This window comes from Rhinolophus sinicus, linkage group LG02 (genome assembly GCF_036562045.2).
Source record: "Rhinolophus sinicus isolate RSC01 linkage group LG02, ASM3656204v1, whole genome shotgun sequence".
NCBI classification, from domain to species: Eukaryota; Metazoa; Chordata; class Mammalia; order Chiroptera; family Rhinolophidae; genus Rhinolophus; species Rhinolophus sinicus.
In genome coordinates, this window is record NC_133752.1 from 96,324,373 (window position 1) to 96,340,512 (window position 16,140).

The following is a 16,140-nucleotide window of genomic DNA, read 5'->3' on the forward strand; positions in this document are numbered from 1 at the left end:
AGTGACTTGGTAGGAGAAAGGGAGGCCATTGCCTGGAAAGGGTGAAGGGCATAAAAAGGAGCAAGGTTCTGAGCACAAAGTACACGGTGACACCCCTTACTCTGTCGGGCATGTTGAGAACAGAATGCAACACGCCCCATGTGGGTGTGGAGAGCAGATCCTATGTCCTGTGAATCTAATCTGAAGGGGAACTCGTTTACCATTCAGGGTCCCCACCCACCAGATCCAGCTCCATTCGTAGATTTTGAGGTTTCTGCCTGTAGATCTCAGCCTGCTGCTGCCACCCCCCAGCCTTCGGCACCTCCTGACACTCCAGGTGAGAAGGGGAGGCTGACAGAGGCTCCTCCTGCCCACTCTGCATAGAGAAATAATTATCACAGCTGACTGCAGCGGGGTGGGGGGTGGGGGGCCTCCTCTGTGCCAGACACCAGCCTAAGCTGTGTACACATGCTTATTCCATTATCTCACACAATAACCCTTATATCCATTTTACAAATGAGGAAACTGACTGGGAGAGAGGTTAAATTACTTAGCCAAGGTCACACAACTAGGAAGTGGATACTGAAAATGATTTCCAGGTTTCTGGTTTAAATAATTGCATGGATAATAGTGCCACTGACTAAAAACAAGCCTATAATCTGTACTCATTTATCTGTGTATTCTTTATTTACTACTTTCTGCTAATTTTCTGTTGGGTTATTGGTGTTTTAGGATTGATTAGTAAATAACTTTTTAAATAGTAAAAAGGTTCGTCTTGCCTTTCCTGTATGTCTTTCATATATGAGAATTTTTGTGGAGTGGAGAAGATTAATTTTCACTTCACCAGGCTTATTAATCTATTTTTCCCCCTGTGGTTTCTGGACTTCCTGTAATAATGAGGAAGACATTCCTAATTCAACGAGTAAAAAAAAATTATTCATATTTTCTTATGTAATTTTTATCTTTATTAATATTTTGATCTATGATTCATGTGTTCATCAAACAAATATTTATTGTACAACTAAGGTGTGTCAGGCATCATACCTTAGTGAACAAAACAGACAAAAATGCCACCATTTATAGAATGATGTTTGATCTACTTAGATATTCTTTTAGTATACTCAATTTGCTATGATACTGTTAATTATTTTAGCATTGGATTAATAGTTGACTATATGCAATTTCCTTTGATGAAAGGAATGAGGTAGGAATCCATCTTTGTTATGTTTTTCTTCATAGGATTTAGCTATTTAGCTCAACTAAGATTTTTTACTATTTGTTTTCCGACATCACCCTATGAAAAACTAAATACTTGTAGATACTTGGGTTATTTCTAGATTCCATTCTGAACATGGATTGGTTGTGTCTGTCCCTGAACCAGTGTTATAATTTTAAAATTACTATAGCTTTATAATAAATTTTGATTTTTGAAGGGATTCATTTCCCTTTGAAAAGAAATAAAAATAAAAACAAGCCTATAGAGACAGAAAGAGGTCTGGGGAATATGAGTAGACATAGTGATCTGACCTAGTTGTAGAAAAGTCCTGTAGTGAGGTGAAGGTATTTGTATGTGGATCTGAAGAGAATTGTGTGCTGGAGACAAAGATAGGGGAGACATTGGCAGGTGGTGGTGGTGGAAGTGACTTACTTAGAAAACATGTCCAGTGAGAGGGGAAGCAGGCCCAGGACAGAACAGGCCAGGATTTAAAACTTTGGCCAAGGAAGAAATTAGAAAAGAGATTAACCAAGTTGGAGCAGCAGAGAGGTAAGAAGACGAGGGACAGGAAAGTTTCAAATTAACTAAAAAGGACTGAAGTGACTGACAAAGCCCAGTGTCACACCAAGGAGATGTCACGTCAGCCCAGCATCAGTTGGGTCAACAACTGACCGTTGGCCACAATATAAAGAGCTATTTCAGTGAATGATGGAGTTAGAAACAAATTTTAGTTATAATAAAAGAAGTTACAGATGAAGAAATTTTTATAAATGAGTATAGATTCCATAAAGAAATTTGGTTGTGAAAGATGTTTTGTAAAACCAGTCATTGGCGTTCAATGCTAACAGATGGCATGTAGACTGAAGCGTGTCCTCCGTGCAGAAGTTTGGTGAGGTGCCCTGGTGCCCTCAGAGTGTGTAAGGAGAGGGAGCTAATCGATTAAGGAGGAATGTGTGCCTTCATGTGGCTGAGGAATTAGCAGAACGGTTCTTATTACAAACGGGAGGTAGGCAGGTCTCTAGCACAGTGTCATTTTTGTTGGAGAAATGCCTATTAGTTGTTTTTGTACAAATGATATTGTATGGTGGCTATGTGTGTGTGTGCATGTGTGTGTGCATACACGTACCACATGCCTGTCTGTATGAGTCATGATAAAGTAACTTGACGAATTCTAAAAGAAAAACTTCCCATTTATTGTGATTCCCTCAGAATACCTGATCTTGAAGATGCTATGTTAATTCTCACATGATGTTGTTTTCGGAAATGTTACTGGATGTCCTTTTACTGAAGACCTTCCCAGTTGGTGAATATTCTTTGGAACAATTGCAGAGATGGCAAATCTTGCTTTTTTGAGGGTGATTTTGATTTGAGGGTGTTGAGCTCCCAAAAGTCGCTCAGAGCCGTAGTGATGATGGGAGTGACCATTTAGGCTCATAAGAAATACAGGGGTACCTTGGTTTTCGACCATAATCCATGAGCTCTTAAACATTCGAAAACAGCCAACAGCTAGGCCACAGGATCTTGCACTCAGAGGAAGCTGTGTGACATATCGACTTCTGAGTCGTGTTCGAAAACCGAAGCATTTACTTCCGGTTTGTGGCATTCATAAACCAAAATGTTCGTCAACAGAGATGTTCAAAAATCGAGGTACTACTGTAATAAAAAGCTCACTGTCCGCTTCGCTAGCGTTCCTTTAGAAATCCTTAAAATGCTTTCTGGTCTGCTCCCTGGACTTCCCCCACCGGACCATGAGAGGCCTGAGAGACCGGTTCTATCCAGGTGAGGACTTGGTGTGCCATCCGTTGGTGTTGCTGAGGCCAAGCATTAAGAGGACTGTTGTGAGGCTCTCCCGCGCTCCCTGGCACACCACCTATAGCCCATGGCAGCAGCCTGTGTGGCTTGCCAGGCTGCGGGTGCTGGGAAAGGAAAGGTTCCCATGGTTGCTGAGTCAAGATGGAAAGACAGGCCACTGTGCTGTAAGCACTCCACAGTATGCAAAGTAACGACAGGGTTCTGTCATGTAAGTCCAGCCCGACGTATTGCAACCTTCCATTTTGTCCTGTACAGGAAAGAGAGCCCCTTCAGGGGGTGGGGGTTGTGGGGAGAGATATATATATATATATATATATATAGAGAGAGAGAGAGAGAGAGAGAGAGGCTTCTTCTCTGGGGGCGTGTTCCATACAATCACATTGTCCCAAAAAGGAAATAGTACTTTCTTTTGATACCTATACCATGCTCATCCTGTAAGAGCTCCTTGGGATCCTTTCTGAGTCATTCTTAAAGCAAACTTGTTCAAATCAGGCCCTTCCCAGATGGACTTAGAAAATATTTTAGGCTTATATAAGTTGAACTCGAGACGCCAAACTTTATGGCAGCTAGAAAACTATTTAGGAAGAGTTTCTTTCTGCTGCCTTTTTGATTCCTCTCCTAACGAATTTTCACATCACATCTGATTTTCTTACTAAAGATGTGGGCAGAGGTCCTGCTTCTTTTGGTCTGGAAACCTGAAAGGATTCAGGAACGTATTCAGTTCTTACTGGTTTCCCCTTGGTGATCGGCCAAATCTCTGCCCAGAATTAAGTGCATTTCTTGGGATACATCTGCCTGCAGGAAATAGTCATGGAAGCATCCTGTGTTAGGTCCCAGAATTTTAAAATTATTTTTCTGCTATAAAATTATAGATATTCACTATGCAGATTTAAAAATACAAAAAGCAGTGTAAAAAGTGTAAAACTCATGGAATACCACCAGCTGGAGATACTGTTAATACTTTGTTTTGGTATATACATCTATTCTCTGTGCAAACCTGTACATTTAAATATAGATAGAGAGAGGCAGACAGACAGACAGACAGAAAGCTAGCTGTGTTACATACTGCACTGATCTGCCTTCCTTTGGCACTAAACTTCTAGAAGATTTTTACAGACCACACGTTATAATACTGCATGAAGTTTCCATAATTTATTTAAACTCAATTCCTTATTTTTGCCATTTAGATGACGACATAGTTTTTTTCTTTTTTAATTCACAATGAAGGAAGTAGGCATTTTTAGAGTTACCCGTCATCTGTATTGGGATGGGACTTAGCTTAGACTCTCCTTTCTGGCATTCTTAGGTTCTTTGCTGCTCTTTTCTCATAGGAGCGCCCCACGTGTCCGGCGGGAAGACTCTGAGCACCCTGGAGTCCTCAGGGCCGACGAGCCAGCCCCTGACTGCCGGCCCCTCGGCCATCCACATGAGCCTGCTGGATATGAGGCGCAGTGTGGCTGAACTCCGGCTCCAGCTCCAGCAGATGCGACAGCTCCAGGTACAGACTGTGTTCCTTGGGGGCGATGTTTTCTGTCTTACTTGCCCAAAGTCAGCTTTCTCCTCGTCCCACATCCCTAGTCCCACAGCACCTGCCAGGGTTCTGTCCACCATCTTTTCCGTGAACTGAACACCTGAATAGTAGAATCAGAAAGGCATGGTTTTCGCTCTCACACATATAGTCTTGGTCTAGAGCTTTCCACTGCGACTGTGGTCCATGTATAACCACTTTTTTAAAGCTATGCACACTTTTACACATGAAAAACAGCACTAAACATCTATTTTCCGGAGGACGGCTAAAAGCAGAGGAGCCCCATGGAACATTCTAACAGCCAGTTAAGACTTCCTGCCTAGTGTTTCAGCTCCTTGCTTTTCCCCAGTGGGCAGGCACAATGGTACGACAGTCAGCTAAGCTTTTTTTGCAAGGAACTATGATGTATTTAGAAATACGAGTTTAAACTAGATTAATTCACAAGGAAAAGAAGCCACCGTGGGTGATTTGTTGAGAAAAAAGCAGCTGAATTTTATCTGGACGGTGTGTTCCATAATGTTTTCCGTACCCTTTTCCATTGTTAAGGAATATATGAACTATATGGGACTCAAAGGAGAGGGAAAATGACGCTTCATTTCACAAACCCTGTTGAGCAAATCCCATATATCTGATGTACTGAGGTTGCTGGGGCGATGCCTCTCTTCATAATATCATATGTCTGTTTCGTGTGTCAACTTCACACTCCTGCCTTAGATGGGAGGTTGATCGTGGAGGATATAGAGCTGGCTTAGACTAAACCCACGCAGCCTCCCTGACTTTGAGAAGCTCATAGTTTAAACATCGGTAAAAGGCAAACCAGCCCAGGAGCCTGGAGCAGCCGCCCAGGTGTGGCAAGCTCAGTAGCCCGTGGGGTCCGACAAGGAGAGGGCTTCAAACCACAGCTTCTCTCTCTCTCTCCAGCTCGCAGACACATGAGCCCTACATTTTTCACCACCTAATTAAGCTAAGAAGATGATTTCCCCTCGCCCTCTCCCTACCAGAGAATAAACAGCAAAGCAGCTGGCCTGAGACCTGCCCAGAAGCCCTGTCACGGCCTGTGAGGGCTGATGGACCAGACCATACGGCTCAGTGCTCAGGTCTCCAAGGCTACTCTGTTTCTCAGGCAACGTCCCAGACACCGTGGGCCTCCCATGCAAATTCATTTAAATCCTCTTCTGAATCATGTCCTCTGTGAATGAAATTCCCCGTCCTCTGCATTCCCTTCTCCTTGCTTTGCAATTTTAAAGACATTTTGCAATGAAATGAAGTGTATGGATTGGGCTGAGGGTCTGTGCCAGGGGGACAAAGTCCAACACCCACAGTGTCTGGGCAGTAACTTAACAAGTGAAGTGGAGGAGGGACAGTGGCAAGGTGGCCCCTCCACATGACAGTCACCACTCCGGTCCAGCCAGCTCTTAACCTAATGGAATCAGAGTCAGCGTTCCTCGATGTTTCAACATTTCAAGAGAATCGGGAAATACAGGTTTTATATGAAATATCTGTATTCTAAAAATGTCGGAAAATAATTAACCAATTATTTAGTAATCTGCAAGGCAAATGACACATGTGCAGGCCAGAGAGGGTCTGTCTTCTCCCGGGTTCTTCAGGGTTTCTGGAGGGCAAGCCCCTTCTCACACTGCTGCTGGCCACGGGGAAAGTGTCGCTTCTCACAAGAAAAAAAATCCCTGAATGTATCATTTTATGGTAGTACTTACTATTGTCAAAAGTGAGCATTTGTTGCTTTGGGGGCAGGGGTGGAACTGTGGCAAACCTGACGCCAAGGTTGTGATAGGCATGGCTGTGGCATCGCCCTGTTGGTGCCTGGCATTGTTTGGTCCTCTGACTGGCTGGGAGGGGTCTCCCACAGCTTGCCACTCCTTCCAACCCTTGAACTGTGCTGTCTCCATCGCAGAAACATAGCTTCTCAAACAAAGAAGCTCTCCAGTCAAGGTCTAGGAGTGCTCTCTTAACCACACGGGTTTCTTTATTGCCCAGAACTGCTCAGCATTTCTGGCTGTGGGGCGTAAAGAACAGAGAGCAGATGTGCTCTTGAGCTCAGAAGTGTGTGCAGTTCTAAAGAGCAGACACATGGGGAAAGATAAGTACTTTGTTTGCTAACCTGTCTGCTGTTGCTTCTACTTCAGTCTTTGTATTCTGTGTCTCTGTCAGCTTTCCTCCCCATCAAGCCTCTGTCTTTTCAGTCAGGGGAGTCTATTTAAGACAAAAACAGTTTAAAATAATTAAGCCCTCTCAGCACCAGTTCTCCTCCAGCATATGTATTGTATATACTCCAAAAGTGAAGTGCAACCCCAAAGTGATTATAAGTCCAATTATGGCCCTATCATTAGAGATATATGAAACTCTGTAGCATAGTCTCAAAAGAACAAAAATTGAATTAGAAATTCAAATGTTCTTTGAACTGTGTTATATAAAATAGTGAAACTGAATGAAATCCTTTGTGCTTGGCAGCCAGCTCCAGTAATTAGATAATTAAATCAGTGGAAAATCCTAGACTGGAGAGCATATCCTATTTGAGCATTTTATTTTCAGAAATGATGGATTATTCTCAGGAAAAAAAATTTGATACGGACACAGTGGGTGCGTAGATTTCAACAGGACAAAAAGAATGTCAATGGAGGCAAATGGAACCTAAGCAGAAGGTCAAGAAAACCGTTAAAACTCTGTTCATGTCATGCCCTGCTTTCCCATTTCACATTATCAATCTAACAGTATGGTCCTTAATCCTGGCTACCCAGTAGAATCACCTGAGGCCTTTAACAAAAATATCGATACCCGAATACCACTGCCAGAGTCTGACTTCATTGGTGTGGACCAGAGGCCAGGCACTGGTGATTCTAGAATGTTCCAGGCACTGGTGATTGTAGAGTATTCCAGAGTAATAACCACTCTCAGGTATTATGAATGCTCAGTTCATTGAGATACCTCTTGGAAATGCTGAGTTCTCAGTCACTGGATGAAGCAAAAACAAATGGAGTATCCACCACCCTGTAAGTGTGAAAGACACACCCATTGACTTTAAAGCCCTGGCTTTAAACAATGCCCTTCATTCCCAGTGATAATCATATGTGTTCTCTACTTAGTTACAAATTGATACAAAAGATATATGGAACTTGATATTGTTATGTTCCCGTTCCCAGGTAACAGTTGGGTCTGCCATTAGCTGGCAGCAATGGTAAAGAGAACAGGTGAAGGTCTTGTGCCTAACAAAGGTTCCCTTCAAAAGATGATTGTCTTTATTTATTACCTTTTCTGGTATGATTTAGAAAAAAAATGGTGAGCTACATCTTTTTCCCCAAAATTCCACAGTGCTTGGATTTTAAGGTAATCCTATATTCACAGAAGTGACGTCAGTTCTGCCACTCACTGTAAGCTGAGGGGAGAGACAAGCTTCTGGAAGAGACAGTACAAGTTCTGGGGGGCCAGGTGAAACTTGGTTAAAGAGAGAAGGATGCATCCTCCCTTCTCTAATTTCCAGTTTTTTTTCTCAGTCCCTATCTCCTTATTCTGCTTCCTGATAAATAAAAAATGGGGTTATTTTGAACTCAGTGTTCCATTTTTAAGACTACTGAGAATTTACTATGTCTTCCTATGAGAGGAGGAAGGTAAAACATCAACATAAAAAAGAAGCATAGCAGTACACAGAGCCCTTGTATTTGAAATGATATTATTCCGTATAGTTATCTTAAGGTGTCTTTTTATAAGATAGTGCCTCACAGAAACATGCCAGTCTCATTTATCTTCTGACATCCACAGTAATGGTGTGGGACTGTGTATCTCTGAGAAAAGCACACGAGGTTGACCCTTGCTGAGCAGACCTATTTTCTCCCACCAGGCATGCATAATAAATGGAACTAGTATGGGAGTTGACAATTAGGCTGCCATACAATATGCTAGTCCCTAATCAAACCTTCACACAGAGGCCAGCTAAGATGGGGAGACTTTTTCCAGATAACATGTAGTTGTGACCTCGTGCCCTTTCCTTTGTTCCCTACAGCCTGGGGAACTTACCTAGGTGGTCAGGAGTCGTTCTGGGATCTGGCTATCATCACGAAACTTCCTAATTTGTGGTATAACCACTGTTCAGTGTCACTGCGAAGCAGGAAAAACAGCTCAGCTATACTATTGATTAGTTCAACTATACTGTTGGAAAGACTGATAGTCTTAGAGTTTCCCTACGAAATCAAAATTGAGGATGTGAGGCATATGTCTATTTTGAGGTGGATAGAATTAGGTTTAAACAGTTTCCTAGTTTCTATATGAAATTAATATGGATAACTCATTTGGTACAATTAAATTTTTAATAGCCAAGAACATTATTTCTGTTGAATTATTTTTATAAAAATATCAAGGTATGACATTTACAATAAACTTATATTTCCAGCAATGAGGGGGTTACTGCAACTATGCTTGCCTTCAAACTGTTCACAACTAGAAAACTGAAAAATAAATAAATGTATGAAACAACTATTTCTAAATATTGGACAGACAGCACAGGATTGTGATCCTTAGGAGAATGGAAACAAAGGATCTGTACCTACAGTTGACTCAGCTTTCTGCCTGGGAACCCTTTTCAGATTATGATGCTGAAAGGCATAACCAGAGCACAGCAACAACCATCTTAGTTGAGGAGATAAGATCAAAAGTTTAGAGAGCTGAAGCAACTAGAATTCGTGGACTAGAGTACCAAATAAAAGAAAGCTCTGTGAAGAAAGAACTATATAAATCTATGGGTCTGTTACTGAATAAGCCAAGTGTGTAGCATGAAAGACCACTAAGCCAGGCCAAAAAAAAAAAAAAAAGGGAGGCTGTAAGATAAAATAATTCCCAGAGCTCACACAGGGCTGGGAGATGTTCATGTTTCGACAAGCTAGAGTAAAGAGCCCTTATTGGCCACGTGAGATATTAGTAGTGATCAGAGAAGAGCCATGCTTCAGTCTTAGGACTAAAATAGCCCCTGAATAAAAAATACCCTAGGTTTACCATAACAAAGAATGCAATCAAACCTCTAAAAAACAAAAATGATCCACAACTAACTGAACCAACTGCCAGAGAAAGCCCAACATCTGTAAAGGAAAACAACAAAATCCAGAACTGTATGTCCAGCATTCAATCACAAATTACTAGACATGTGACAATGCTGAGAAATGTGACCCATAACCTTAAAAAAATAAAAATCCATCGTGGAAATCAACCAGAAATGACAGGGATAATGAGATCAGCAGGACTTTAAAATGGCTATTATAATTATTCCCAAGGATTTAGAGAAAGACATGGACACGAGACAAGAAATGGAAGATATGAAAAATGTTTAAGTGGAACTTTTAAGAACTGAAAAATACAATTTCTGAATAGACTTAATAGATCCATCACTGCCAAAACAAAATATCAGTCAATGTGAAAATAGAAATAGAAACTGTCCAAACTGAAGTATATAGAGAAAAAAGACTGAAGAAAATGAACCAAAACTTAGTGGTTTGTGAAACAATGTTAAGTAGTCAAGGGGAAAGAGAAAAACATTAGAAGAAATTATGGCTGAAATATTTGCAAATCTAAGGAAAGCTGTAAATCCACAGACCAAAAAAGCTCAATAAACCCCAAGAATGATAAGCACTAATGAAACCTCACCGAAGCACATTGTAATCAACTTGCTCAAAACCAGGAGTAAATAGAAAAATCTTAAATTCAGCCAGAGAGGGGAAAAAAGACACACTATGTACAGGGAAACAATAAGAACCAACACTGACTTCTCAGCAGAGACAAAAGTTAAGTCAGAAGAGAATGGATGACGTCTTTAAAGTATTGAAAGGAAAAGCTCTTTCAGAAAATAGAAGACACTTCCCAACTCATTTCATGAAGCTAGGAGCAAAATCAGTCAGATGTTACAAGGAAAAAGAAAAACACAGACCAGTATCTCTCAAGAAAATATGTGTAACAAAATCCTTAACAAAATGGTAGCAATTGAATCCAGCAATATATAAAAAAGATAATACGTTATCTTTGGTTTTATCCCAGGAATGCAAGATTGTTTTATTATGAAAAAAAGATTTTTATTATGAAAAACAAAATAAGTCAATGTTTTTGACCCTATTAACAAAATAAAGGTGAAAAATCATATCATTTCAATAAGTGAAGAAAAACATATGACAAAATTCAACACCGATGATAAAAATACTCAGCACTTGAGGAGAAGGAAATTTCCTTAACCTGATGAGGAATGTCTGAAAAACCTATAGAATCTATAATTAATGGTAAAACACTAAGCACATTCCCTATAATCAAGAACAAGGCCAAGGAAGTTTGCTTTCACTTCTGTTGAACACTGTACTGAAGATCCTAGCATGTGCAATAAGGCTAGGAAAAAAAAGGAAAAGGCATGCATTTTGGAAAGTAAAAACTGTAATTAGCTTTACTCACAAATTACATGATTCTATACATGTAAAATCAAAAATAATATTTTCAAAATGCTGTCAAAAATCAGCAAATTTTAGCAAAATCACTAGAATCAAATCAATAAGTAAAAATGTAAAAATTTTAGTACATACAATGTGCTAAATCATACAATGGATGTATCCATACAATGGAGTACCGCTCAGCATTAAAATGAATGAACTACGAAAACACTCAGCAACATGGCTGGATCTCAAAAACAATATACTTAAGGAAATAAGCTAGACACAAAAGATTATATATTGTATAATTCCTTTTATATGACATTCTAGAACAGGAAGAACTTCATCTATAGGGACAGAAAGCAGATTGGTGGTTTCCTTGGTCTGGGGGTTGGGGAGTTGATTGGAGTCATGGAGGAATTTTCTAGGGTGATTAAAAGTGTTGTCTATCTTTTTAATGGTGGTTACTTTGGTGTATACATTTGTCAAAACTCATTGACCTCTACCCTTAAAATCAGTATACAGGTGGTTCAAGTTACAATTTTTCAGTTTTGCCATGGTGTGAAAGCAGTTCACATTCAGTAGAAACCGTACTTCTAATTTTGAGTTTTGATCTTTTCTGCGCTAGCCGTATTCGGTAGAACACTCTCTTGTGAGGCTGGGCAGCTCCCTGCCAGCCACACCATCACGAGTGTAAACAACTGGTACTCTACAGTAGAAAACTGTGTTAGATGATTTTGCCCAACCGCAGGCTAATTACTGTAAGTATTCAGAGCACATTTATGGTAGGCTGGGCTAAGCTATGCTGTTCAGTAACTTAGGTGTATTAAATGCATTTTCTGCTTATGGTATTTTCAATTTATGCTGGGTGTATGGGAATAAAACCCCATCTGTAAGTCAAGGAGCATCTGTATTTTACTGTTTGTAAACTATACCTTTATAGAGTTTTTCAAGTTAATTGAAAATGTAGGTATCACTGCTAAGCAAAAATAAACATAATGATTTGAAGTGCTGATGACTAATTTATGTGAAGCACTTAGAGAGCTGGTGTTGATCCTGCATCCTGCATTCAGCACCTTTTGGCACACTGCTGGGGTGAAGTCCTGGAGACAATGGCAGGAACGCCAGGAGGTGCATGGGGGTGGGGGCCAGAACAGGACTAGAGGAAAGTGGAAACAGAACCTGTGTCCATGTTTATTCCTTCATGATTAGCTCATTGTAGTCCTGTGCCAACCAATGTGCTACGGAAAATCCCATGGAGTCCCTCTTGCTGCCTCCGGTAAGCCCCTCTTTCTGGGAAGGAGGGTCACACAGCCTGGAACTCTGGGCGTGTCTCTCCCCTACCATCCTCTTTGAGTAGTATAATTTGAATGGGATCTGACCATGTTACCAGTTGAATAATTTGAATATTACGTACAGTTGTGTTCTTCTGACATGTCTGTAGGCTTCTCAGAAACATTTTGAGAGTCATTCACATAGCAAATATGTGTTGGGGACCTACTGTGTGCCAGAAACTGTGCTTGTGCCTGGAAATAAAGCAGATATGTTCCCTGACACGCTCTCTGGCATCCTAGCTAGCAGATGGTGGTGGGAAAATTACTGGGTTGAATTTAAAAGACCTGGGTCTCACCCTGATCCTGCCCGGCAGTTGGCCAGTGGCTGTGAACAAGTCACCTAACCTCGCAGGGCTTCACTTTTCCCATCTTTCAAATTTCAACTTTAAGAATTTTAAATAGTCCAGCAATAATTTCCAGCTTGATAGCCATTGCTACTGTCCACTGCTGACTGGGCTGTAACTTGATTGGAGCTTGTCTGTGAGGTGTTTGCAAGAGGACAAGATGCAGAGAGGGCTGTGCCACACAGCTCATGGCATGGTGACAGCATCTATCCATTCAAGAGCCCTTTTCTTAGATCACGGTGCACATCAGAATCATCTGAGTAGTTTAAAAAATTCTCAGTGCCGAGGCTGGACCCCAGACCAATTAAATAAAAATCTCTCAGGGGCAGACCCAGGCATCAGTCACTTTTAGACACATTAATCTTCTACTTATTTGTCCCTTATATACCTGTTACCATTTATCACTCTGCCCCCAAAGGAAATAGCTCTGTGGGACTTGACATATGGCATTGAATTTGAGTATACCATTTTGCTAGCAAGTAGTGTTGCTATGCGTATTTAACAACCACTGCAGTCAGAGCGAGGCAGGACATTAGAGCTGAACCCAAGGCATATCTGAGCCCACGAGTTACCCCATATGTCTATCATTTAGAAAAGAGTTTTAGATTCTCCATTGTCTGTTATTACCAACATTGCTGCTTAACTCAATTCATGCATTCAACCAATATTTATTAAATGCCTGCTAGTGTGTCCTGGAGACTGTATGGAGAGCAGAAATTAACCAGGTAGAGGGAATAGCACGTGCAAAGTCCCTGTGGCAAAAAGGAGTTTGGCCAGTCAGAACAGAAAGGACGTTCACGTGGCTGGAGCAGAGAGAGTGCCAGCTGCATGCAGTGGGAGGACACTGGCGATATGGGAAAGGCCCATCCCGCCCCATGCAGAGTGGGCAGAGCTGTGCTGCAGAGAGCATGAAAGGAAGGCACCCTCTGGGCATTGTCTCCAAACATGGTGACTTTCAGCAATATACTGACTGTCTGTTTTTAAGACCACAATAAACAGACATTAGCAAAAGCAGTATGAGAGCATGGTCATGAGTCACATAGAGGAGGTAACCCAAGAATAGCACATTTTTATTTGGTTTCCTCCCAGACAGAACTACCGGCCCTACCCTAGGGTTATGCTCCCTGATAACAGTAGCCGGTATGTACTGAGAGCTAGGGTTGTGCCAGGCACTAGTGTAAGCACTTTATTGCCTCATTGACTCTCCATTACCAGCCTCTGAGACGTGAACTATTACTACTACTTTGTAATGGATATAGACACAGACAGGTGATTAATAGCTTGGCTACCTCACACTGCTGCTAAGTGGTACAACTAGAAATGGAACCCAGGCAGGCTCTTCCTGGATGGCCAGCTGATCATGGCGCTGTGCTGATATGGGAACATGAAGGTGACTCTGCTTGTAGCTCCTGTTGAAATGTCTTACCTTTATTCGGAGAAAATGGAAGCCATGATGAGGTTTCAAGCCAGTGGTAACATGGCCACAGGTCATTATCAGCCTGCACAGATAATGGACCATTGACAAAGACATCACTGCTCTTATGAGGTGGTATACAGTGGTTATAGGACAGTTTGCAAAAGCAGAAAACAAAAGGGAACAATAACAGCTAGTTGAAATTTCAGGGGGACTTTAGGTATAATGTAAGAGGCATAATATAATTACTGTTTCTGAGGCTAATTGAATGAATTCACTTGATGTATGTGCTGTCAGAAAATTGTTCTGCCCCTGGGAAACACTTAACACCTTCTTGGAAGCAGGACTCAAGTGTTTGACTAGATTCTTGTGAAACCTGGATGCAAACTCACACATCCTATGCTCTCTGGGATGGGAAACAAGAGTGCTCTGGAAAGTGTACGGAAATTGTGGTCTTATGTATGCAAGCAGCCTATGGATAATCCAGGGAAATGAGTAAACTGCCAAGAGCCTTGGGTTTACCTGAATCATTATCATTACCACCATCAACACCAAGTTCGGTGTTTTATTGATCTGTGATTACATGGTGTTTGGTGAGTGGGCCCATATAAACAAGAGGGACACAGCTTCTCTTTTAACTGATATGCTGAAATAGTCCATAGTCTAATCAACACTTGTTGAGTACCTATTCTGTACCAACAAGTATCTCATTTAATCCTCAGAATAGCCTTGCCAAGGAAGGGAATCCCCATCTTCAGAGATAAGGAAATGGAGACCAAGACAGTCTGGGTAGCATGTGTTGCAGTAGCCAGGGAGAAGGTTGAGGGTTTGATCCAAAATCCACTTGGCTCCAAAGCTGATGCTCTTGGCTGCTCCCTATGAAAACATGTCAGTGAGAGTCTATGCCCATTGTCCATGCTGCATTGACCAGAGTAAAGAAAGAATCATGTCTTTTGCAGACACAGACATGAAAGTCTGCCTGTCAGTTGGCTGCTAAAACTCAGATGTTGGCTGAAGAAGCAATATTATATACAGTCTTTGCTCCGTTCCCTTTTTCACTGTAATGAAGTTTCAGCTGCAGGCTGTTTATACAAACCCACTTGTGAAGACTGCCAGGCACTCAGTCACCATAATGTCAGTCAGGCAGAGCCCGTTGAGGCTGATTTCTTTTGTTCAACAGCTGCAGAACCAGGAGCTTCTGAGGGCAATGATGAAGAAGGCTGAGCTGGAAATCAACGGCAAAGTGATGGATACCATGAAGAGACTGGAGGATCCTGTACAACGACAGCGCACCCTGGTGGAGCAAGAGAGACAAAAATACCTGCGCGAAGAGGAGAAGATCGTCAAGAAGTTATGGTGAGTGCCCATCTCTTGTTGCATGTTTTGCTATTTGACCAGAAAAGGAAACCTGTCCTTGCCAGAGAGGAGGCCTCCCTAGATGGTGTTCACTCCCTCTCTCCTTACTGAGCACGTTCTGTGTGCAAGTTAAGTTCTGCTTCTTTGGGGTATCCATGGACACTGTGTACCCCTCCGTCCAGGCTCAAGAAATTGAGCAATCCTCAGGTGACTGAGGTGGTCCCTTTAAAAGTTGGAGCGTTATGCCTTTTTGTAAGGCTCGGTAACACATAAAATTACAAGGAGCAAATGGCAAAACCCAATGATAAATGGGAAGTCTGCATTTAATCTCAATAAATTAAAACTAATAGCCTAAATAACACAGCACTAAAATTATCTTCCTGTTATTCAACTGTAGTTAAAATCGCAAAAGAAGAATTTAAATGTAAAGTACGTCTGATCCAGAATGAAAGATGCTTCCTTGAGCATTACCAATCTTCTATGAGGTTCTTATTGAAAGCATTTATCAAGTCCCTCTATTGAAATGAGCAGAATTTTATTACTCCCCAGTCACTAGGGCAGGCACATCTTTTATGTTAATGTATGTTTTGTTATGCAACGGAGATTTATCATGGAACTATTTCACCTTTTAGTATAATGAATAGTAATTTTTGTGGGATCTTCGAATGTTAGTATTTCTCTTGTTTCTTGGAAAGCTCAAACCTTCCACACTGGGATTGTAAGAGGGCAGCTGTCAAATTCTTTTCA

At 41.4% G+C, this 16,140-nt stretch overlaps 1 protein-coding gene across 24 annotated transcripts in view; it reads left to right on the plus strand.

Annotated features, from left to right (window-relative positions):
- KIAA1217 (KIAA1217 ortholog) overlaps positions 1-16,140 on the plus strand; it is a 749,802-nt gene that overhangs the window by 704,433 nt on the left and 29,229 nt on the right. For all 24 annotated transcript variants that reach the window (XM_074324916.1, XM_074324914.1, XM_074324912.1 and 21 more), the window contains 2 exons: positions 4,339-4,505; positions 15,218-15,393. In XM_074324916.1, coding sequence (XP_074181017.1) covers positions 4,339-4,505; positions 15,218-15,393 — 343 coding nt within the window. The remainder of the gene's footprint in view (positions 1-4,338; positions 4,506-15,217; positions 15,394-16,140) is intronic.